This window comes from Stomoxys calcitrans, chromosome 5 (genome assembly GCF_963082655.1).
Source record: "Stomoxys calcitrans chromosome 5, idStoCalc2.1, whole genome shotgun sequence".
Taxonomy (NCBI): domain Eukaryota; kingdom Metazoa; phylum Arthropoda; class Insecta; order Diptera; family Muscidae; genus Stomoxys; species Stomoxys calcitrans.
This window is the reverse complement of record NC_081556.1, coordinates 108708973-108732614: the sequence shown is the minus strand read 5'-3', so window position 1 is coordinate 108732614 and position 23642 is coordinate 108708973. Positions and strand designations below refer to the sequence as shown.

General features: G+C 41.9%; 2 protein-coding genes across 3 annotated transcripts in view; one reads left to right on the top strand and one right to left on the bottom strand.

The window, feature by feature from the left end:
- LOC106082749 (probable beta-hexosaminidase fdl) overlaps window positions 1-23642 on the top strand; it is a 367897-nt gene that overhangs the window by 147874 nt on the left and 196381 nt on the right. The gene's annotated exons all lie outside the window — the stretch shown is intronic.
- LOC106082748 (uncharacterized) lies at window positions 5523-18505 on the bottom strand. Its single transcript, XM_013245465.2, has 3 exons — window positions 17862-18505; window positions 6582-7776; window positions 5523-6513 (listed from the first exon to the last, which is right to left on the bottom strand). Exons 1-3 carry the CDS (start codon window positions 18411-18413, stop codon window positions 5849-5851), a joined length of 2412 nt encoding a protein of 803 aa, XP_013100919.2. The 5' UTR covers window positions 18414-18505; the 3' UTR covers window positions 5523-5848.

Genomic DNA, 23642 nt, shown 5'->3' with positions numbered 1-23642 from the left:
TATAGCTTCCATATAGACCGATCTCCCGATTAAGGGTCTGAAGGCCATACAAACTTTATTTATTACCCGATTTCGTTGAAATTTAAAACAGTGGGTTATTTTAAGCCTCCCGATATCTGACCTAAATATAGATTAGATCGGTCCATATTTAGATATACCTGCCATATAGACCGATCTCCCGATAAAGGGTCTGAAGACCATAAAAGCTTTATTTTTTTTTACCGATTTCGCTGAAATTGAAATCGGTGGGTTATTTTTAGCCTCCCAATATCCGACCTGAATATGGTAAAGATCGGACAATATTTAGATATAGCTGCCATATAGATGATGAAGGGTCTGAAGGCCATAAAAGCTTTTTTTACTACCCGATTTCGTTGAAATTTAAAACAGAGGGTTATTTTAAGCCTCCCAACATCCGATGCAAATATGGTTCAGATCAGACTATATTTAGATATAGCTGCCATATAGACCGATGTGCCGATAGAGGGTCTGACCCCCTTAAAAGCTTTATTTTTTCGCTAAAATTTTAAACAGTGAGTTTTTCTTAGCCTCACTATATCCGGCCTTAATATGGTTCAGATCGGTTTATAATTGGATATATCTGCCAAAAAGACCAATATTTTGCTCTACAAAATTGAATAGTGACATATATATTAGACCACTCAATGCCGGTGCCGAATTTGGTTGCTGAAGTCATCCAATTTTCACCAGATTGTTACGAAATGGGGTTTACATATATACCCGAGGTGGTGGGTATCCAAAGTTTGGCTCGGCCGAACTTAATGCCTTTTTAATTATTTTTTTCGGCGGATATATATCTCTACCATTGTTCAGTTTGATATATTCCAAGTGTGTTATGCAGTAAGATGGAACTACTTTAGGCTCTATTGGGCGGCATGTCAAATTTGTACATGTCGTGTGATACAAATAATACTTACATATGAAAATCACTTTTCAAAATAGCACATGTTTTTTTCTTCCGAGTTAGACTGTGCTCTATTTCTTCTGATAAAATCATAAAGAAATCAGTTGGTTTTGTCTTACAGTCGAATGAAAACAACCTCATATTTGTTCTATCAAATTTACAATATAACCAGCTTTCTCAGAATTTCAAAAGTTTTTACGCATAAATAAATCAGCTTTTCTTCACATTTTTAGGTTGTGATTAATTCCCTCATACACGCTTTTCATCTTTGTAAAATTTTTTCATATTAACATTTCAGTTGTTGAGCTTTGTATACGTGCTGGGAGTGAATCAAAAAATTTCCAATCTATTTGCAGTATATCGTTATATTGAGTTTGGGACGTATGAATTTCTAATTCGTGTCAAGTGCAAAGTGGAGGGACAGAAACTCTAATCACACCCTACCAAGCTATACTGACCTCCTTCTTATATCCCTTCAGTAATAACCTCGTTTTCTTACAATCTGGATCCTGATCGGATTTTGCCATCCCCAGAGAAGGCGTTAATCTCCTTCTTACACCGTAAGACTGCGTGTGACCTTACCGTACTGGTTGTTATTGCCCTAATGGTAATTTTTAATTTACTGTCCGTAAAGATGTTCACACTTGAGGTCTTCGCATTAGCAGCACACCACCTCATGCATTCAAGATGATGGCCCGGCTCTCCACCTGTAGGCCCGTATTATGGTCAGGCAGTCTAAAACAGATCTCACTCCCTGGGTTCTCAATGTAGACCCCAGGCCCACTCTGTCCTCTAGCTTTGATCCATCCGCATAACACGATCTTCCATGTTATACGGATGGAACAGAACACCGCTTTAGCCAAATCGGACAAAAATTGCGGCTTGTAGGTTAGGTTAGGTTTAAGTGGCAGTCTGCCATCAGACTCACTTAGACGTTTTTGTCCATTGTAATACCACAGAAACAGAAAAAGGAAGATGCCTTTCCAAAATGTCGGATTTGAAGTTTTATTTCCGGTCTAGCAAAACACTCAGGTATTTTGCGCTTTCTGTAAATGGAACATTCTCTCCACCCAAGGAGACAGGTTCCAATGTAGGCAACTTGTAACTCCTGCTGAAAAATACTTATTCTGTTTTGCACAGATTTATACCTAGACCACTGTCGGTAGCCCACTTTGTTGTTGCACGTAGAGCTTCCTGAAGAATATCTCTTAAAGAGATGGGAATCTTCCCCCTAACCGCACTTTTACGCCTCTTTCTTCCAGAGACATGGCAATACTAGGGTTCCTGCAATCCAAGAGTGTGCCGCTGGCAGTCAACAGTCGCACTCAACCTCGAAGCATCGTCTCAGACACCCAATCGGAAACCTCTTCCCTTCCTTCTAGGTTTCCTATCGTCGCCGCGATGGTATGACCTGCTCCCATCCTCAATCCATTCTCCTATCGCCTTAAGTCTCATAGCCGCAGTGGCTGCCTCAAGCTTAATCTATATGTCAATGGGTCGGATATCTAGAATAGTCTCCAGTGCCCTAGTGGGCGTGGTCCTCATCGTTCCGCCTACGTCAAGACATCATGTGAGCTTTCTCAGTACGCTCCTGAATGTGATACCTCCAATTCAGTTTCCTGTCCAAGATCACACCTAAGCATTTGACCTTGTCAGATATCGAAATCGTCTTATTGCGGAAACGTGGTGCGTTAAATTGGCTCACCTTCGTCCTCCTCGCGAAGGGGCATATTTCAGTCTTCTCTAGGTTAACATTGAGACTTTTAAGACTAGCCCAGTCATATGTCATATGCAAGACCCTTTCGGCTCTTCTGCATAGCTGTTTCGTATCCTTATCCCTTAGAAGTAAAATAACATCGTCTGCATAGCAGATGGGTTTAAATCCCTCCTCAGTCAGCATCCGTAATAGGTCATTTATGGTGCTCAACTATAGGAGTGGCGATAAAATGTCCCCCTGTGGCGTGCCTTGTGCCACTTTCTCCATTATTTGTATGTCATGGGACACACAATTTATCCACCTGTTCCTTAGCATATGGTTAATCCAGTCTCTAAGAACCGGGTCCAACCGGTAGTGGTTTAAGGATTGGCTGAGTGCGTCGGTCCGCACATAGGTGTCGATGTCAATGCATACCGCCAGTGTGTACGTGTAGGCATCGAAGGATTCTTCTATTTTATGCACAACCTCGTTCAGGGCAGTCTCCACCGACCTTCCCTTGACGCAGTATTTGAGCTGTTCGCTGGTGTCCACAATACATTCCATGGTTTTGAGTAGAAAGGACGTACGGCTTATAGGTGTGTGGGCCTTAGGTGTCGCCTAACTTGCCTTGCCGGGCTTAGGTATAAATACCACTCTTGCCTACTGCCAGGATTTTGGAGTATATGCCAGTCCCAGGCACGCTGTGAAGATATTGGCCCGGCGGGGCGCCAAATAGACTGCCTCTTTCGGTAGTAACGCCGGAAATATTCCATTAGGTCCGGGTGACTTAACTGAAGCTCCTCAAGGCTTCCTTGACCATTACTTCTGTTATGATAAACCTTCGATCAACACCATTATTCCAAGATTCCGGTGTCTCTCATGTGCCTCAACATGTCCTCCGTTGTCTCTGCTCTCACTCCCATGTCGTCTACTAACATTTCAGTTTGGTCATGGGTTTTTGAGAGAAACTTGACGATATCGATCTGTTCGCAGAAAAACTTCCAGGAGACACGACCGCTCTTGTAATTTTATTGCTTTCCTTGAGCCGTGTGTAATAAACATCCCAATTAACTTCCGATTTTTTGCGACGTGCTCTGTTAAAAAGTCTGTGGACCTCTTTCCCAATATTGCGAATCTCCCCGGTCATCCAGGGTTTTTCTCGGGCTAATTTCCTTTCCCGAAGAGGACAACTATCTTCGAAGGATCCCACCAGTGCAGTCGTAAACCTGATGACATTTTCGTCAATGTCTTCTATGCTTGGACAATCTAAATTATCTTGCCCAAGTCTTCTTCTGAGTAGTCTTCCGCTTCTTCAGATTCGGTGCTGGCCATGCTATTCTAAACCTAATGTAGCGATGGTCAGAGAAAGAGTGTTCCATGGAGATCCTTCAATGCTGAACCTCATCGATTAGATTTTCCGAATATATCGTCACATCTAGTATCTCTTCCCTAATCCTATTAACAAAGGTAGCGGTGTTACCAATATTAAGTGATATTAGGTCGTTAGTATTCCAGAATTTTGCCAGGGCTTGGTCCCGCATATTAGTGTTGGTACTACACCACGAAATGTGGTGAGAGTTCGCATTGCACCCTTTTAGTAACTCGTTTCCTGTCTGTTGTGCTTACCTCAGGAACGGTTACAGCTCCGAAGTGGGTGGCGGTGTCGGAGAGTCGAAAGGCAGATAACGTGACATTGACAACTCTGGGGAAAATATATAATTAAAATTTTTTTTTTTTTTGACAAATAACGCAGGTCCTCGGTGGAGTACCTGTGTAAGCATAAAATAATTGGTAGTTGATATGGTTCAGTCCAGAAACTTTGTTCCGGGTCGTCCATGGCTCCTGAATTAAGGCAATATGTATCTTGCCCTTGCCGATTTTCTCCATCAGAGCGTGAGTAACTGTCTCGATCCGGTGGAGGTTTTTCTGGATTACCTCAATCATTGGTCCTCCAGTAAATGGGCTTCTTGGGAGGGGGTGATGGTCTCATCGTCTGCTCCCCGTTCTTTAGCCTGTATTGAATTTCCTCTCACTGCACTGACTGATGTCATCGTATTAGTTTCTTTGCCTATCCTAGTCTTCCGAATCTTTATTAAGTCGGTAATGGTTCCATCGTCGGGTGCCTGTTCATTAGGCTATATTGAGTTTCCGTTCCCTGTACTACCTGACGTTTCAATACTAGGATCTTTGCCTATCTTAGTCTTCCAAAGTAAAGAGGCTTCTTGGCAGTAGGTGATGCTGCCATCGTCGGCTCTCTGTTCTTTATGAACACCGTCGCATTTGTGAGCTGGGGGATGTCCATCTTTCTCACCAGGTCGAGGTTTGCGCCCTCGCAAGGAGCGGGGATATCTTCGGCGAGCTTTTTGACGATATCAATACATTCCACCAATGCAAAACGCAGCGTAAAAATGGCCCCTCTATACTCTCAGCTCATAATTCGTATGGGTGGACCCTCTACAGTGTTCCGCACATGTTCGAAAATTCGCTCGCTAACCAGATTCTCCACTTGGGACCGATAAAATCTGGTAGAATTGCGCCCTCTAGAAGCTATATCAGGTTATGGAGTCAAGACCCAACATCGGCTTATGTGGCAGCTAAAACAAACCATGGACCGATTTGGCCCATTTACAATCCCACCCAACCTACACTAATAAGAAGTATATGTGCAAAATTTAAGCGCCCAGCTTTACTCCTTCGAATGTTAGCGTGCTTTCAACGGACATGTCCGTCCGTCCGTCTGTATGTCAAATGCACGCTAACTTTTACCTTCATCATGGCATTGACTATGTGCAGCGCTTAATTGCTGCACATCGAAAAGTGTGCAGGGAAATCTGAAGTGTCTCCGTTAGGGTTGAAAAAGAACTCAATTTATTTTACTTGCAAACAAACTTTAATACCTGATACATGCTTAAAATCCTAAATCCATACAATGCTGAATAGCTAAGTACAACAAATACAAAACAAATGTATCCTATTTCCACGCACAGGGTATTTTCACATAGTCAGCTAGTGAATGTTTAGTGAATGTTAACTTCCATAATTATGAGGCCTCGATTAAACTCATTTAAAAATTATCAAAAAGATCAAAAAAGCGAAAAATTTGCTACAAGGGAAATGACTACACTTTACTTTATTTTTTGTTTTCTTAACTTTCTGTCCTATTATGCTCTACGTTATTCTGAGTTCTTTTTTTCAATGATTCCAGTTTTTCGCTTAGCTGCTCTATTTCACTTGCTTCGGCATCTTTCAGTCAAGGCTTTCTTTATTTCCATAGTTAAATCCTGTAGATCTAAGACAGTGTTGCCAGCATAATTTTCCAATTCCAAATACCGGGGAATGTATTTGCGGACCAATGGAATCCAATCTAACAAATTTTGCTCTGCTATCAAATGGACCACAGATTTTCCAGTGCCCAGAACTTCATAGCGGGCAATGTCCACAACATTGTGGTGGCCAAATGTCAACATAGTCTCAAAAAGATCAAAATTATTTGCCCTAACCGCTGCATGAAGTACGGTGCGACCATAATTATCATGGACTTGGAACATTTTTATCATCGTCCTTAGCACATCCTCAGAATACTTTGTGTAATTCTCCTTCTTCATTAGAAGCTGCAACTGCGAAATGCATTCAGTGTGACCATACTCCAGGGCCAAATGAAGAGGTGTGCGACCTTCTACATCTTGTTCGTGTAGACCAAATCCCATGCCCACTAAGGGTTTTATAGCATTTGCTCTGTTACGAAAGCAGGCGCGATGTAATAGATTCTGTTGGATCTTGTTATGGACCCTGAGAACGAGTTCTTTATTTGTGGTGGAATCTTTCGTTTTCCTACAGACAGCCAAAAGCAATTCCTCATTCGTAATGATTTCATCCAAGATGTTGTTATCAGCTGCAAAAATGCATATATTTTTTGATTAGAAACAACTAAAAGGAGTTAAAATTTCAATTATAACTTACATCCCATGGTTTCCAGCTCCTTTAGTTTCTTTGTTGCCACGTCAATATCGCGCTTTTGTTGGGGTTTCTTAACCGGTTCTGGAGATGTCGGTTTTTCAGCAAAAATGCCATTGCGTGAGACGTAGACAGTTTCTTCAATTTGTTCATTGTCGCTGATGCCATCAGTTTCAAATTCATTCCCAGACGATTTCCAGTAATCGGAAGTCCAATATCCTTTGCCCCACCCTTGCTCCACATGCTGATTATTATAATTTGCATTCGTAGGTCCCGATGCAAAGCATTGATTCGTTGCAATGCTATCCAAAAAGCACCTAGCTTGGTTGGTGTCCATTTCAGTTGGTTGCTGTGTATAGTTGTTGGTGTTGGCGTTTGTGGATGAATGAATTTCGTTGGGATTAACGACCCATATGGATGGCAAATTTGTTTCTAAAAGTGCTGCATGTAGATTTCCTGTGGTGTTTTCCATATGCAACGCTTCTCCATCATTTGCATTGCTATAACTGCTGCTCACAGCTTCATTATTTGTTTGACTAGTTTGATAACTACTGCCGTTGGCTTGATCTGCGATGGGGTAAGTCTGGTTAGAATACTCATAGCATGGTTGAGAAGTTACGTTGGGTACATTCGCATTATAGTTGCTGCCTTGATTCTCTGCAGGGCCACTGACAACGGATACCGCAGCTTCAGAAGTTGCTTGACTAACTTGGTTGTTGGCTTCAGCAGCATTACGAGGATTTTTGCGTTGCGGTTCTTCCCCGGCAGCATCATTATTCCGATATTTGAATCCTACCGCATTACTTTTGTACGTACTTTGATCAACTTGAACCTGCAGCTTAACTTCGATTTCGTTAGCCCCTGACATCCAGTTTCTTAGTTCTCTCCCATCGGGCGAATCAAAAGAATATGCGACATTTTTAACAATGTCCTTTTTCTGTATGGCAATTTTCTTTTCCCAAACGATTTGGTTTTTTTTCTCGTTCCAGTACCACATATGCACATTGTATTTGTGTGCACCATGGCCATTCATCAGAAATGTTACATCTAAACCGCCGCTTAGACTGCCCGTTGTATTGCACAGCTTGATGATTTTTAAATCATCACCATCATAAATGTTATCGGAGTATATAGTCTTGTGAGTTAGTTTATAGGTTGATGAGTTGTTGGTTTTTTCGAAAATCGTAAAACCCAAGCAAACCTACAAGAGAAAACATAACAAAAGTAAAATATTTTGTTTTTTTTTTTGTATAAATCTCCTTTTATTTGCAATCTATTTACAGGATGCAATAAGCAAGTTTAATTCACACTTTACATTAGCAGAATTTCCAAGTTCCCTTGAACTTAGCAATACATATATTTATACCCTACACCATTATAACACTACGGTGGCACATGGTATTATGACTTAGTGCATTTGTTTGTAATTTGGGATTTATTTATTTACACCCGCGCAGCAAGAATATAAAATTCTTCTAATTAAAGTGCGGGTAATGTCATCAACAATTGTACATAGTAAACACTTAAAAGCAAGAATCAATAGCTATACCATACATCACAGATTTTGAATGAATAATTTACTAACGGAAAAAAGAACTAACATTTGGGGCTTTGTGGATTTGAATTTAAAAGGAGAAGGATATCAATGGTGGTTAATCGTAGAAGATATATGCAGTAGATGGGTAGAGCTATTTGCTCTTAAGGATGCCACTGCGGAAGTATGGGGTTCCTCGTAGAATACACACAGACAATGGCATCCAATTTATAGCGGCATTAATGCAGAAACTAACATTTTGTTTGGGAATTAAACAAACAACGCTTACCCCTATCTATGATCCGCAATCGAACCCGGTGGAAAGGCAAAATTGCGATTTGAAAGCTTAACTTTCCATATGCGTAGGTACAGACCATACAAAATGGAATATAATGCTACCAGCCATAAGGTTTGCAATGAATACTGCAAAATGCGTCAGTACGGGACAAACACCAGCGTATCTTACATACGGAAGAGAGTTTCGAACACCAACGGAAATGCATTATGACTTTAAGGCTATAGTAAAGACTGAACATTTTGTTCCACAAATCACACCATATTTGTTAAAACTAAACGATACTTTGGAAATCGCCAATGTTATTCAAATTAAAATGCAGTACAAAAATAAGAAGTTGATGTCGATCTTAAGCGTAAAACCCAGCCAGACTTTCAAGTCGGCTGTAAAGTTTTGGCAGCAACTCATATATGAAGCAAAGCTAAAGATGGCATAACCTCAAAGTTCGTTCCAAGGAATGATGGGTCCGATGGGTAATTGCTTTAGTATTGCGGCTACTAATGAACCTAATCTACCATTCGTCAGCATTAACACCATATGAAGGCGATGAAATGGAACAACATAAACGACAACAACGCGAGCAGCATGGTGAGCAACACCAGCAGCATTGTCAGCGACATGAACAGCTTCGTCAACATCATAAACAGCAATAACACGATCAGAATCGTCAGCAACATGAACAGCAGCATCGTCAACCACATAAACAACAACAACATTACCAATATAGTCAACAACAACAGGGTAACCAACAAGGATTCCACATTAGAGAAGTGCGATCACCATCATCGTGGCGATTAATGCAACAGAGGGGGAGGTTGTGACAGCTCAATATTGCCCTCAAAAACTTATTACATCTCAATGTTAAAAAAAAAAATTAACATATAACATAATAAAAGCTCTTGCCAATGTTCCTATACTCCTATACTCTCTTGTCAAAGCTCAATATGATCTAATTTTATGCACTCCTGTTTGCTCAGAACTTCGATGGTTAAGGATAATTGTTTTTGTTATTCTTTGAATTTGGTGTTCACTCTAGACGGTTAAAGTGATTCTGTAAAAGTCTTAATAGTTATGTACATGTGAAGCAAAATGGTCATTCTTGTCTGACTGTTGAAAAATAAAATCGCCTAAACATAGAAGGCTAAAAAAAAACATAACTTCTTTATAAAACCCAAAATATTCGCCAAGACTTGGGAAGGTCTTAAGACTACCGTGGCTAGCGAATTCCTAGTACGAATACTGGGCAGTATTGCCTTATTCTTGTCTAGGAATAAATTTAAAATAAAAAAAAAATCTAAATTATTTAAAAACTAAGGTGGTCGGACAATTATCCTGTCCAGGAGGACCCATCCCTTACAAGAGGAATTAAGAGACTTAGTTGATACAAGAATAGAAATAAATCAATAAATGAGTCTTAACATTCATCAACTTAATGCAGTAAAATGTTTCCAAAGTCTGGTTTTAAATGTTGCCGAGTTATTGAGTAACTGCAGATCGTTAGGAAGTGAGTTCCAGAGACGTACAGCGAATATGAACATTTGCCATGCAGAAACAAGCCTCCGATGGATTTTGGGAATGATTTTTTTTACCTCTAATAGATCTGGCGAAATCAATGAGTTCATACAGATATCGTGGCGCCTGGGTGTAGATCAGTTTCTGCAGGAAAGTAAGTGACCTCAAGTACAACAAGTGCTGTGTAAGGAGACGCCATACAGGGATAAAGTGTATTCAGAGATGGAGTCGCGCCGTCTCAAGCCAAATGCATAACGAGCAACGCTATTAAAAAAGGTGTTTACCGAGTCGCAATTAGCAAACAACTCACAGCCGTAGAGAATGCCAGGAACAAGATAAGTCTTTGTCAAGAGAGGCCTAACCCGCAGCGGAATAACCGATTGAGTGGCCCAGAGAGCATGTAATTTTGAATATCCCTGACCAACGACAGAGTCGATATGATTACTCCAACGCAGAGTGCTATTAATAAGCACGCCCAAGTTCTTTGCATGAGGAACGATTTCCAATCAAGCGTCGTTAAAACAGCCTCTTTCTGATAACAACACACTTGAACTTTAATCAGACAGCAGTGTTTTCAGCAATCTCATCCCTCGGACTGCCGATATATATCTGTACATCGTCAGCGTACATATGTACCTCACAATAAGACAATTGACTCGCCAAGTCGTAACGGTACAATGAAAAGAGAAGAGCACCCAGAATTGATCCCTGAGGAACACCTTTTAAAACAAGCAGTGGCGACGCTACAGAAGACCTATAACTGATTGACTGAGTGCGGTGTGACAGGTACGACAAAATAAGACGAACGGACGTAGAAGAAAAATTTTAAAGATGTCTCATCTTATCACATTACAAGGAATGATGCACAGTGTCAAATGCCTTAGAATGGTCAAGGAGAACAAGGAAATTTATCTTGTCATTCTCCAAATTGACCCTGATCCTCTCAGTGACCCCTGCCAAGGCAGTTACGCAGCTGTGGTTACGACGAAACCCGGATTGTCTCACATATAACAAAGAGTTCTCGTTGACAGAGAGACGACATTTGCAAATACAGCAATTTCTCAAAGACCTTTGACAAGTAACAAGGAATCGCAATTGCTCTATATTCCCGTTTAGAAGATTTCCAGGGGTCAGGCCCCCCAACAATTGGGACCAAATTTATTAACCAGATTCGGATTTCAGTTCCGAACACCTTTCCACATTTATATTGTTCCAAACGATCAACTTGTCAGTTAATACTTTTGTAGGTTTGATGCCACCGAACCACACAATGACCCTTTAGGTTAGGTTTAAATGGCTGCTGTCTGCCATCAGACTCACTTAGACATTTGCGTCCATCTCAATGGAACAGAAGAAGGAAGATGCCTTCTAAACCCTATCGTTGAACCATCCAGATCGCTTTAAAAAGCCCACAAACTTGCGAATGTTTACATCCGCTAAAGCAGACAGTTTCTCAAGAAAATGAGAACCTAAACCGGAACTCCTTCTGACTGCCAGTGTGAGACAAACACACATCAGATGTTCTATAGTCTAACAGCTTCTGCAAAAGTCGTTGCTGACAATCTTCAGTCTGTAAGCATGTTTTCCCAATGGGATCAACTGGGATCTGTGGGACATTAACAAAAGCATTATTAAGCCCATTGATGTCCAAGTTTGTTGAACATCTATTAGTATCTTTTCCAATTCCTATGTCTCGAATAACCTTCCAAGTTCTCTTGGAGCCTATTGCAGAAGTAAAGCGTCTATGATGGTAGTCTTTCTTGGCTATCTTAATTAACTTATTGACGTGGTGTCTTGCTGAGCGAAAGGCGTTATGTAACTCAGGCGTCCTGAAACGTCTCCACCTGCTTTGCGACATATTCCTCTTGTGAATAGCCGAACGAATATCCCGGGAGAACCACGGTTTCGATCTGCAGGACACTTCTCTAGTCTTGAGTGGAACCGTAAGTTCCTGTAGGTCACGGATATTCCTCCGTAGAAAGTCAGTTTGTTCATCGATAGTTTCCATACGAAATATCAGATCCCAGACGATAAGCACAGCACTCGAAAGCAAAAAATCATGGTCTCTATATGAATAAGTTGTTTATAACACCCAGAAGGAAGGAAGAGAGATAGATCCATTGATAAGTATTGCGATCGACTCAGAATCACTTTCCGTCTGTCCATGTTCATTTGTGTACAAAGTACAGCTCGCAGTTTTTATCCGATCGTCTTAAAATTTAGAAAGGCATGTTTTCAGCCTAGAAGCGAAGCCTTAGGCACCTTGAGGCACACCTCTATTCATTGCTAAGGACGCTGACCTGCAATTACCAATTATAACTGATTGAGTTCTATCTCGTTGGTAGTTCGATATTGGTGCGATAGCTGTGCTGGACAAAAGGGAAATAGTTTTTTTTTTTTTTAATTTTAGGCAGAGAATATCGTGGTCAACATAATCGAAGGCTTTTGAATGGTCTAGTAGTACCAAACAGGCTGCAAGTCCATCGTCAGTGCCAGATCTTAGGTCCTAAATGACATCCATCATAGCTGTAACACAACTATGTGGCTCTAAAGCCTGACTGCTTGTCCGAGAGTAGGCAATGCTCATCTATGTATCCTTGCATTTGTTTGTGAACTATGCGATACTGGCTTGTTGTTAAAAAGATATGTCAAACATGACATAATATCTGGCAGTATAATTTTTAAAAATGTGGTATGAATTGAGTCCAAGCCAACCGCATTAGACTTTACAGATAAAAAAAAAACATTCAACGACATCCTGTGGTGTCACGCAGAAAAATTCAAATTCTGAAGATTGAGGATAAGGTGGTACTGCTGCTGAGGGTTAGACAAAACGCTACGACGTCTTGAATATTTGCGGAAGCATTGACGAATAATTGATAAAGGGCATCCGGATTGTCATCAGTGCAAGTACGCCTGTCCCGATATACAAACGGACACGCAATTTTACAGTGAAGATGATGGTCCGGCTTTCGTTTTTCATGCATGCAATCCTTTTGAGTTTAGATGTGTTACCCATGAGGAAGTTTATGAGAGTTTTGTCCGTGTTAAGTCAAATGCAATTGCCTTGGACGGCTTTGATCCGAGATTTGTACGAATGTTACTCCCCTATCTCGTACCGTACTTTACGTACCTGTTTATTTCAATTTTGAACACCAGTGTGTATCCTATTATTTGGAAGCATGCAATTTTATCTCCATTCCCAAATCCAACGTTGATTATTGGCCGATATCAATTCTATGCTATCTCTCTAAGGTTTTCGAGAAAATCCTTCATGGACAAATGTCGTTATATCTTCACCAAGAGTCCCTGTTGTCAGAAAGACAGTCCGGCTTCCGTTCTGATCATAGTTGCATTACATTACAATGGTCGAGGTGGCTGAATCGTTGAGAAATGAAATTGATGAGAACAAAATTGGCTTTCTGGTTCTTTTGGATCAATCCAAAGCTTTCAATACGGTTGATCACCTGAATTTGTGCATGAAACTTAACTTCACATCAACGGCAACAAGTCTGAATATATTATCTAACCAAGCAGGGAATATATTATCTAACCCCTGGTTTGTACCTAAGGGCATCCCCAAGGCTCTATTAAAGGTCCTCTTCTTTTTTTCATTATATGCGAACGACTTGCCTCGTCAACTAGCACACGGTCAGATTATGATGTATGTATGCTGATGACGTGCAGATTTTTCATAGCGGCTTTGTGCATAATGTAGACGACAGCATAAGTAAACTTAACGCGGACCTACATCGCGTTTATGACTGGGCGACTGCAAATGGTTTGTTGTTAAATCCAAGTAAGTCCAAATGTTTGGTTGTTCACAAAAACAAGAATATTTACGTTTACGCTGATGATGATAGATAGTTGTATCCAGTGCGAAGAATTTAGGCGTGATTTTTAACAATTCTTTGCAAAGCTTCGTGCTTTATGGATCACACACTCTTTTACACCCGTAAATATTCGAAATCTTCAGGGGAAAATATTCCTAGTTCCAGGTTTGATATATGGTTGTTAACTTTTTTCGAACTGTGATTCTTCGAGCCTCCGAAAATTGAATGTACCTTCAAATAACCAATGGCCAACATAAGCGTCTGTTCCCAGGTTAGGGGCGGCTGGCGGCGAGCGTCGGATCTTGGAGCAAGCGGCTCGCCACAACGAGGAATACATGTCCAATCCTACAAAACCCATGCGGTTGGGGCGCTGGGCCAGTAACCCGCCCCCGGAAAATTGAGAACTACTATGAGAAACAAAGGAATAGTAAAAAACGGACCTCCCCAATGTTGACGACCCACGCAAACGAAAAAAGGACCATGATTTGCGGATCTGCACCTGGAATGTCAGCACTCTTCATAGAGAAGGTGCAGTATACGCGCTGGCGGAATGTATTAGAGAAGTACAAGGCAGATATTACCGCCTTAAAGAAAGTGCGATGGACTGGGAATGGCGTCACTACAACACCAAACGGTGACCAACTATACTATAGCTGCCATAACACGAGGCATGAATTTGGCTGTGGATTTGTGGTTAGTCGGAGACTGAAACACCTTGTCTCCAGCTTTACTCCGGTGAATGGGAGGCTAGCCACAATCCGCATCAAAGCCAAATTCTTCAACATCAGCCTAATTTGTGCCCATGCCCCGAAGGAAGACAAAGACGAGCAGACCAAGGATATTTTCTACGAGCACCTAGAGAGAGTATGATCGCTGCCCCGCCCATGATATTAAAGTCGTTCTGGGAGATTTTAATACACAAAAAAAGGGAAGGAAGACATTTTTGGTCCAACAGTCGGAAAGTTTAGCCTCCACGAGATAACGTCCAGTAATGGGTTCAGGCTGATAGATTTCGCCGCGGCAAAACACATGGTACCATTAGTAGCACCAGATTTCAACATAAAAATATTCACAAAGCCACATGGCTGTCACCCGATCAAAACACGAGAAACCAAATTGATCACGTTGTGATAGATGGAAGGCATTCATCCAGCGTGTTAGATGTACGATCGATCCGTGGAGCGAATATAGATTCGGATCATTACCTTGTTGCAGCAAAGGTTCACACCCGTTTGAACATGGCGAGGAAAGTACGATCTGACACTGCACGGAAGCTGGATATTGAAAAGCTGCAAACACAACAAATGGCAGCGGAATACTCCACTCGACTGAACCAACTGCTTGATGAAAGCACTCCTTGTTTCGATGGTATAATGGCGCAGTGGTAAGCTATTGCCCACTCCATGGAAAATGCCGCGAAATCCGTACTTGGGTACCGGAAGCCTCCTCCAAGAAACCCATGGTACGACCAAGAGTGTCGAGATGCTGCTAAAGCCAAGAATGCGGCATATAGAGAAACCCTGCAATCAGTAGCAACGCGCCAGATCATGGAGAGGTATCGGGAGAAAAGGAGAGAGGAGAAACGTCTATTCCGCAGAAAGAAAAAGGAAATGGAAAGACATGCGTGTGAGCAAATTGAGATGTTCAGGGGTCAGAATGAAGTCCGGAAATTCTACCAAAGAATTAAACATCAAACCGATGGCTTTGGTGCAGGCACACACTCCTGCAGAGACAAAGAAGGTAATCTGGTAACTGACGCAGATAACATGCTGATGATATGAAAATAACATTTTACCCAACTGCTAGTGTCCGACGTTGGCGGTGACGAGGATACCGCGAAACCAATCCCTGATGATGGTATAGAATGTTTACCTCCTAGTCAGAATGAGGTCGAAGTAGCAGTGACCCGACTAAAGAACAACAAGGCAGCAGGAGCCGACGGGTTACCCGCTGAACTATTTAAGACCGGAGGCGACACGCTGATAAGGCGTATGCATCAGCTTATCTGCACAATCTTGCTAGAAGAACGCATACCCGATGATTGGAACCTCAGCATACTATGTCGCGTACACAAGAAAGGAGACAAGACGGAATATGCCAACTACAGAGGAATAAGTCTCCTCCCAATCGCATAAAAGATATTCTCGAGCGTACTGTGTGAAAGATTAAAACCTAAAGTCAATGAGATAATTGGGCCATATACGCATTGGCTTCAGACCTGGTAAATCCACCCTAGACCAGATATTCACATTGCGCCAAATCCTGGAAAAGACCCGAGAAGGACAAATCAACACCTACCACCTCTTTGTTGACTACAAAGCCGCCTTCGATACTCCTTTACGTTCAAAGGTATTTCAAGCCATGTCTGAGTTTGGTATCCTTGCAAAATTAATAAGACTTGCTGATAAGCATTCCTCAGATTATACGACATGCAGATAAAGAACATGGAGAAAGTTGGGAACCACAACTTTGAGACAGTCAGTAACTTTATATACCTAGGCACCGCCGTAACCGAAACGAATGACACCGGTTTTGAGATTAAGCGAAGAATAACACTGGCAAACAGATGCTACTTTGGACTTAGTAAGCAGTTTAGAAGCAAGGCCACCTCTCGACAGATGAAGATTACACTATACAATACACTGACACTACCCGTGTTGTTATACGGTTCTGAAGCATGGGTACTTGTGAAAGCAGGTGAGGCAGTGCTTTGAGTATTTGAGAGAAAGATTTTTCGTAAAATATATGGACCAGTTTGCGACAATGGAGAATATAGGCGACGTATGTACCACGAGCTGTATGAGCTGTAAGACGACGATAGCATAGTTACACGCATCAAAATACAACGGCTGCGTTGGCTAGGTCATATTGTCAGAATAGATGAAGAAGCTCCAGCAAAGAAGTCTTTTGAAGGCAAACACGGTGGTACACGCAAACCGGGAAGATCAAAAGCCCGATGTCAAGATCAAGTTGTGGGAGACACCTCGAAACTTGGTGTCAGAGATCTTAGGATGAGCGCAGAAGATCGAGTCGCTTGGAATGCTATTCTACGTTCGGCTAGTGGAACAAATATTCTGTCATAGGCAATTAAAGTAAAGTAATATAGAGGTAGAAAGTTAATACCTTTTAGAAGACGGAGTCTTATCTCCGAAACAACCATTTTATGTTATCAACATACGGTTTTGGATTAATCTATTTAATCCAAAACCATTTTTAAAAAACGCAAAAATAGGCCGGATTTTTAGATTGGCAGCCGCTCTGTGTTCAAAAAATTTCGCTCCCGCTTCGGCAAAAATAGGCCTGCTCCGCTCTGCTCCGCTCTGCTCCGCTCCACTCCGCTCTGCTCCACTCCGCTCTGCTCCACTCCGCTCTGCTTTACTCCGCTCTGCTCCACTCCGCTCTGCTCTGCTCCACTCCGCTCTGCTCTGCTCCACTCCGCTCTGCTCTGCTCCACTCCGCTCTGCTCTGCTCCACTCCGCTCTGCTCTGCTCCACTCCGCTCTGCTCTGCTCCACTCCGCTCTGCTCTGCTCCACTCCGCTCTGCTCTGCTCCACTCCGCTCTGCTCCACTCCGCTCTGCTCCACTCCGCTCTGCTCCACTCCGCTCTGCTCCACTCCGCTCTGCTCCACTCCGCTCTGCTCCACTCCGCTCTGCTCCACTCCGCTCTGCTCCACTCCGCTCTGCTCCACTCCGCTCTGCTCCACTCCGCTCTGCTCCACTCCGCTCTGCTCCACTCCGCTCTGCTCCACTCCGCTCTGCTCCACTCCGCTCTGCTCCACTCCGCTCTGCTCCACTCCGCTCTGCTCCACTCCGCTCTGCTCCACTCCGCTCTGCTCCACTCCGCTCGGCTCCACTCCGCTCTGCTCCACTCCGCTCGGCTCCACTCCACTCCACCTAACCTATATAAATTTGGCTTCTTGAGTCCTTAGGGGGCTCAGTTCTTATCCAATTTGGCTGAAAACTTGTACGCAGTATTTTCTTATGACTCTCAACGACCTTAGCCAAATATTTCCAAAAAATGTTCAAAAATTTTGGGAAATTTCGTCGTGCAACCGCAAAAAATATAACATTTGCGGTATGAGCTTCTCGCTTTAGCGAATTGTTGTACTTACGTTTAAAATTACACTTTTCTCTAAAACTTTTGCATCGTTGATATCCGCATTGCAATTCAGTTCATCAAATGTTAAGCCTTGCAGTTGCAAGTTGTTGAAATAAACCATTTTATGTTTTAGCGAATCTCTGAAGATTTGATATTTTTTATTTTTTGTTGTGCCTCCGTATTTAAGACGCGCTATTATATAATCTTTCAGTTTCCAATGCCAACTATCCTGCTTCTGCTCCATTTGTTGGAATATCAAATTGTGATTTGCCACTTGCCCTTTGGGCATTAGCTGATGCGATGACAGTGCAGAAGGTCGCTTGTCCAAATAGCTGTGCAACGAACATAAGACGTAATAGATTTTGTTATGTTCATGTTCCATATATCCATTCGATGGCAGTTTCAAAGAAATTTCCGGCCAGGTGGTGGATGTTCCTGGTTCTTGCTCTTGTCCAGTTAAAACTCCATGGTTTTCGCCCAATTCGCTCAAATAGCGATAGTGAAAATTTTGCTTTGGTTGTCTGGCAATAAATAATGTTGTGAGTTCACTATTTCGTTGGTTCATTGTTATAGTTTTATATATTTCCGTATTTTTTTGCGGTTGGAATTATTTTTGTAAACAAATGCCCGCTGAAATGAACACTACTGTATGCTAGAAGCGACACTGTTTAACTGAAGCCAATAAAAGTGAATCGATTTATATGAGTGATGTCTAAAATAAAAAATGTGTGTGTGTATGTGTGTGTGTGTGTGAAAAGTAAAGTTCTCTGTGTATTTTTAACTCTCTCAATATTAAGGAAATCAGTTTTTGGACTAAATGATAGGAGGTTTGCATAAAATAAGAGAACCTAAATACTTTTAATACCCTACACAACTACTGTGGTACAGGGTATTATAACTTCGTGCATTTGTTTGTAACACCGAAAAGGGAGAGATATCAAACCGATCGATTCAGAATCACTTTCTGATTCGATTTAGCAAAGTCCGCCTGTCTGTCCGTCTGTCCATGTGAATTTGTGTTCGAATTACTGGTCACAATTTTCATCCGATCGTTTGTGTTGGTCATCGGGAAAAGCGCTGTACAAAGTTTTGGCAAGATTGGTCAATGAATGTGCTTGCAGTGACCATAGAAGTGAAAATCGGGCGATATATATATATGAGAGCTATATCTAGTACTGAACCGATTTCTTTTAAATTCTCCAGTATATTAGAAGACATAAAAAAATCCTTCCTGTCAAATTTCGAGAGAATCGGTTAACAAATGACCATTTTATTGCACTATTACTGCAAATCGGACGAACATATATATGGGAGTTATATTCACATCTGAACCGATTTTGAACAAACTTCTCAGACATTGTGTTGGTCATCGGGAAAAGCGCTGTACAAAGTTTTGGCAAGATTGGTCAATGAATGTGCTTGCAGTGACCATAGAAGTGAAAATCGGGCGATATATATATATATATGGGAGCTATATCTAGATCTGAACCGATTTCTATGAAATTCTCCAGTAACGTCGATAGTCATAAGTAAATCCTACCTGCCAAATTTCGAGAGAATCGCTTAACAAATGACCATTTTATTGCACTATTACTGCAAATCGGACGAACATATATATGGGAGCTATATCCACATCTGAACCGATTTTGAACAAACTTCTCCGATATTGTGGTAGTCGTCGAAGAAGGCGTTGTACAAAGTATTAGGAAGATAAAAGGCGCATTTATTGTCCGATTTCGCCGAAATTTGGGACAGTGAGTTGTGTTAGGCCCTTCAACATTCTTCGTCAATTTGGCTCTGATCGGTTTAGATTTGGATATAGCTGCCATATAGACCGATCTCTCGATTTAAGGTTTATTGCCCATAAAAGGCACATTTATTGTCCGATTTCGCCAAAATTTGGGACAGTGAGTTCTGTAAGGCCCTTCGACATATTTCTGCAATTTGGTCAAGATCGGTCCAGATTTGGATATATCTGTCATATAGACCGATCTCTCGGTTTAAGGTCTTGGGCCCATAAAAGGCGCATTTATTGTCCGTTGTCCCCAAAATTTAGGAGAGTGAGTTGTGTTAGGCCCTTCGACATTCTTTTTCAATTTGGCTCAGATCGGTTTAGATTTGGATATAGCTGCCATATAGACCGATCTCTCGATTTAAGGTTTATTGCCCATAAAAGGCACATTTATTGTCCGATTTCGCCAAAATTTGGGACAGTGAGTTCTGTAAGGCCCTTCGACATATTTCTGCAATTTGGTCAAGATCGGTCCAGATTTGGATATATCTGTCATATAGACCGATCTCTCGGTTTAAGGTCTTGGGCGCATAAAAGGCGCATTTATTGTCCGTTGTCCCCAAAATTTAGGAGAGTGAGTTGTGTTAGGCCCTTCGACATTCCTTTTCAATTTGGCTCAGATTGGTCCAGATTTGAATATAGCTGCCATATAGACCGATCTCTCAATTTAAGGTTTTTTGCCCATAAAAGTCGCATTTATTGTGTTAGGCTATTCGACATCCGTGCCCTATATGGTTCAGATCGGTCTATATTTGGATATGGTTACGAAAAAGAGCAATATTTTGTTCTAAAAAATTTAACAAGATATCCGTGTCAAATGTGGTCCAAATCGGATCATATTTCGATAATGCTGCTATGGGGGCAAAAATTATGCAGTTTTCACCGGATTATGCCGAAAAGTGGTTTACATATATACCCGAGGTGGTGGGTATCCAAAGTTCGGTCCGGCCGAACTTAAAGCCTTTTTACTTCTTTGATATCGGGAAGGACGCTTGCCCTTACCCTTAAAGTAAATCGGTGACAGCTTTATCTAAATATAGTCCGATATATCCATATTTGTGTCGGATATTGGGATGCTTAAAACAACTCGCTGTTTATAGTTTCATCGAAATCGTATAATAAATGCGCCTGTTACGGGCTTAAGACCCCAAATCGACTGATCGGTCTATATGGCATCTTTATACAAAACTAGTCAGATTCGACCCAGAAGAAATACAAGTCTGTGCAAAATTTCGCCTCAATATCTCAATTCTTAAAGACTGTAAAGTGATTACAACTGACGGACGGACAGGCAGGCACACTGACATCCTTAAATCGCCTTCGAATTTTTCGACGATCCGAAACTTATATACTTTATAGGGTCGGAAATGGATATTTCGATGCGTTGCAAACGGAATGACTAAATGAATGTACCCCTCACCATAGGGTGGAGGGTATAAAAACAAAAGTGCCGACTACTGGAGCACATACCCCTGTACATGTTTAATAGTTGCTGTCCCAACAACGACTGAAACAAAGAGCATAATCATGCTTATGGCATGCCGTCAATGCTGTATTAAAGAGTTGGGCACAACTGCTGCTTTTTATCGTTTAGCTCAGCAGTTGGCTTACTTTCACACACACACACCCGTGCAGAGATTAGAAACCACAGTGAGAGTGCGTAGTTTCTAATGTTTTTCTTGGAAAAATTAAAAGTGTTAAATATTTTGGCATAACAATGAATTCAATTCTGCATACAAAGACAGGGAGAGGAGGGTTTTATTAAGTTATTGAAAAATAGGAAAACTGGTAGTTGTTAAGTTAAGTTCAGCCTGAACGAATCTTATATACGCTTCACAAAGGATTGCATTTGACAAATACCTACTTTGATTGATCGCTACTGTGGTACTGGACAAGGAACAGAGCGAATAGACAGATTGATAAAGGTACAATAACACGACATGTTGTTGTTGTTGTTGTTGTTGTAGAGCAGTTTGTTGTGTTCTATCTTTCGTCTGCTTGATTCTGTTGAGTGTCAAGATGCAGGAGCTCTGCAACTAAGATGGGGTGCGTCCACAGGGATCTGGATCTGCGTCGAGTGGGTCTGGCTGGGCAGTTAAAACAGGTGACGTGTATCGTGTGGTCCCTGGTCACAATCGGGACATACATCTAGCATCAATCGGCATCAATTGTTGCTCTGTAGGAGTTGAGGCGGCTGCATCTGTCGGAAGGTAATTGAGCCAGAACTACTCTGGTTTGCGGGGGGAGGTCAATTTCTTCAGGTGCAATGGGTGGCGGGACCATATTCAGCCGGTAGCTATTTACCACATCTGCTACCGTGTCTGCATGAATGTTGTCTGGATCTAGAGATTCTCTCTTGCAGCGCTGAACCGCACGCTCTAGATCATGACGGCGATGACCTTAAGACTTTTGGGCGGTAGATATCTATCCACCAGATGATGATTTGCATGATCTCTGTGATAACAGTCCAAAAACTATTGCTTAGACAGCATGCCGTTATGTCTTCGCGCTGGGATAGGATCTTTGTCACCTGATGGAGGTGGTCCTCATGAGAACTGAGAAGACAGCCCGTCGCAGTTCAGAGGGCGGCATTCTGACAGAACTGAATATTATTCCACTGCGTGTCACAAAGTTGACGAGACTACACTGGCGTTGCATAACTTACCACAGACTGGCCAATTACTTTAAACGTGGTCAACAATGTTTCTTTGTCTGCACCTCTAGTGCTGCCGGCAAGTGACTTGTTTACCTTGTTTCTACTTTACTACTTTACTTACTTTACTTTACTGTAGTTGGCTATGACAGAATATTTGTTCCATTGGCCGAACGTAGAATAGCGTTCCAAGCGCCTCGATCTTCTGCGCTCATTCTAAAATCTCTGACACCAAGTTTCGAGGTGGCTCCCACCACTTGTGTACCACGGTGTTTGCCCTCAAAAGACTTCTTTGCTGGAGCTTCTTCATCCATTCTGACAACATGGCCTAGCCAACGCAGCCGTTGTATTTTGAGGCTTGTAACTATGCTATCGTTGTCATACAGCTCATACAGCTCGTGCTTCATATGTCGCCTATATTCTCTATTAACGCAAACTCGTCCACACATTTTACGAAGAATCTTTCTCTCAAATACTCCAAGTACTGGCTCATCTGCTTTCACAAGTACCCATGCTTCAGAACCATATAACATCGCGGGTAGTATCAGTGTCTTGTATAGTGTAATCTTTGTCGGTCAAGAGGAGGCCTTGTTTCTAAACTAAACTCCAAAGTAGCATCTGTTTGCCAGTATTATTCTTCGCTTAACCTCAAAACTGGTGTCATTCGTTTCGTTTACGGCGGTACCGAGGTAGATAAAGTTATTGACTGTCTCAAAGTTGTGATTCCCAACTTTCTCCATTTTCTTTATCTGCTCGGTTGTGCAAGGCTTTTTGGGAGTCTCGTCTTATCTCCATTTACTGCCAGATCCATTTTCACTGACTCTCTTTCGATTCTTTTAAAGGCTGCAGTTACTACTTCCGGCGACCGACCTATGATATCGATGTCGTCGGCATAGGCGAGTAGCATGTGTTCTCTTGTGATTAGTGTGCCATATCTATGCACATCTGCATCTTGTATAATCTTCTCCAGCAGGATATTAAAGAGATTAAATGGTTCGGAGAGATTCTTTCCTATTCTTATTGAGGAACGCGTATTCGCAAGTGTCATCCTGCCGAGTCTTATTAATTGTGCAGGGATACCAAACTCAGACATGGCTGGAAATACCTTTGAACGTAAAGGAGTATCGAAGTCGGGTTTGTAGTCAACATAGGGATGGTAGGTGTTAATTTGTTCATCTCGGGTCTTGTCTATGTTTTGGCGCAGTGTGAATATCTGGTCCAGGGTGGATTTACCAGGTCTAATGCCGCATTGATAGGGCCCAATTATCTCATTGACTTTAGCTTTTAATCTTTCACACAGAACACTCGAGAGTTTCTTGTATGCCTCTGTAGTTGGCACATTCGGTCTT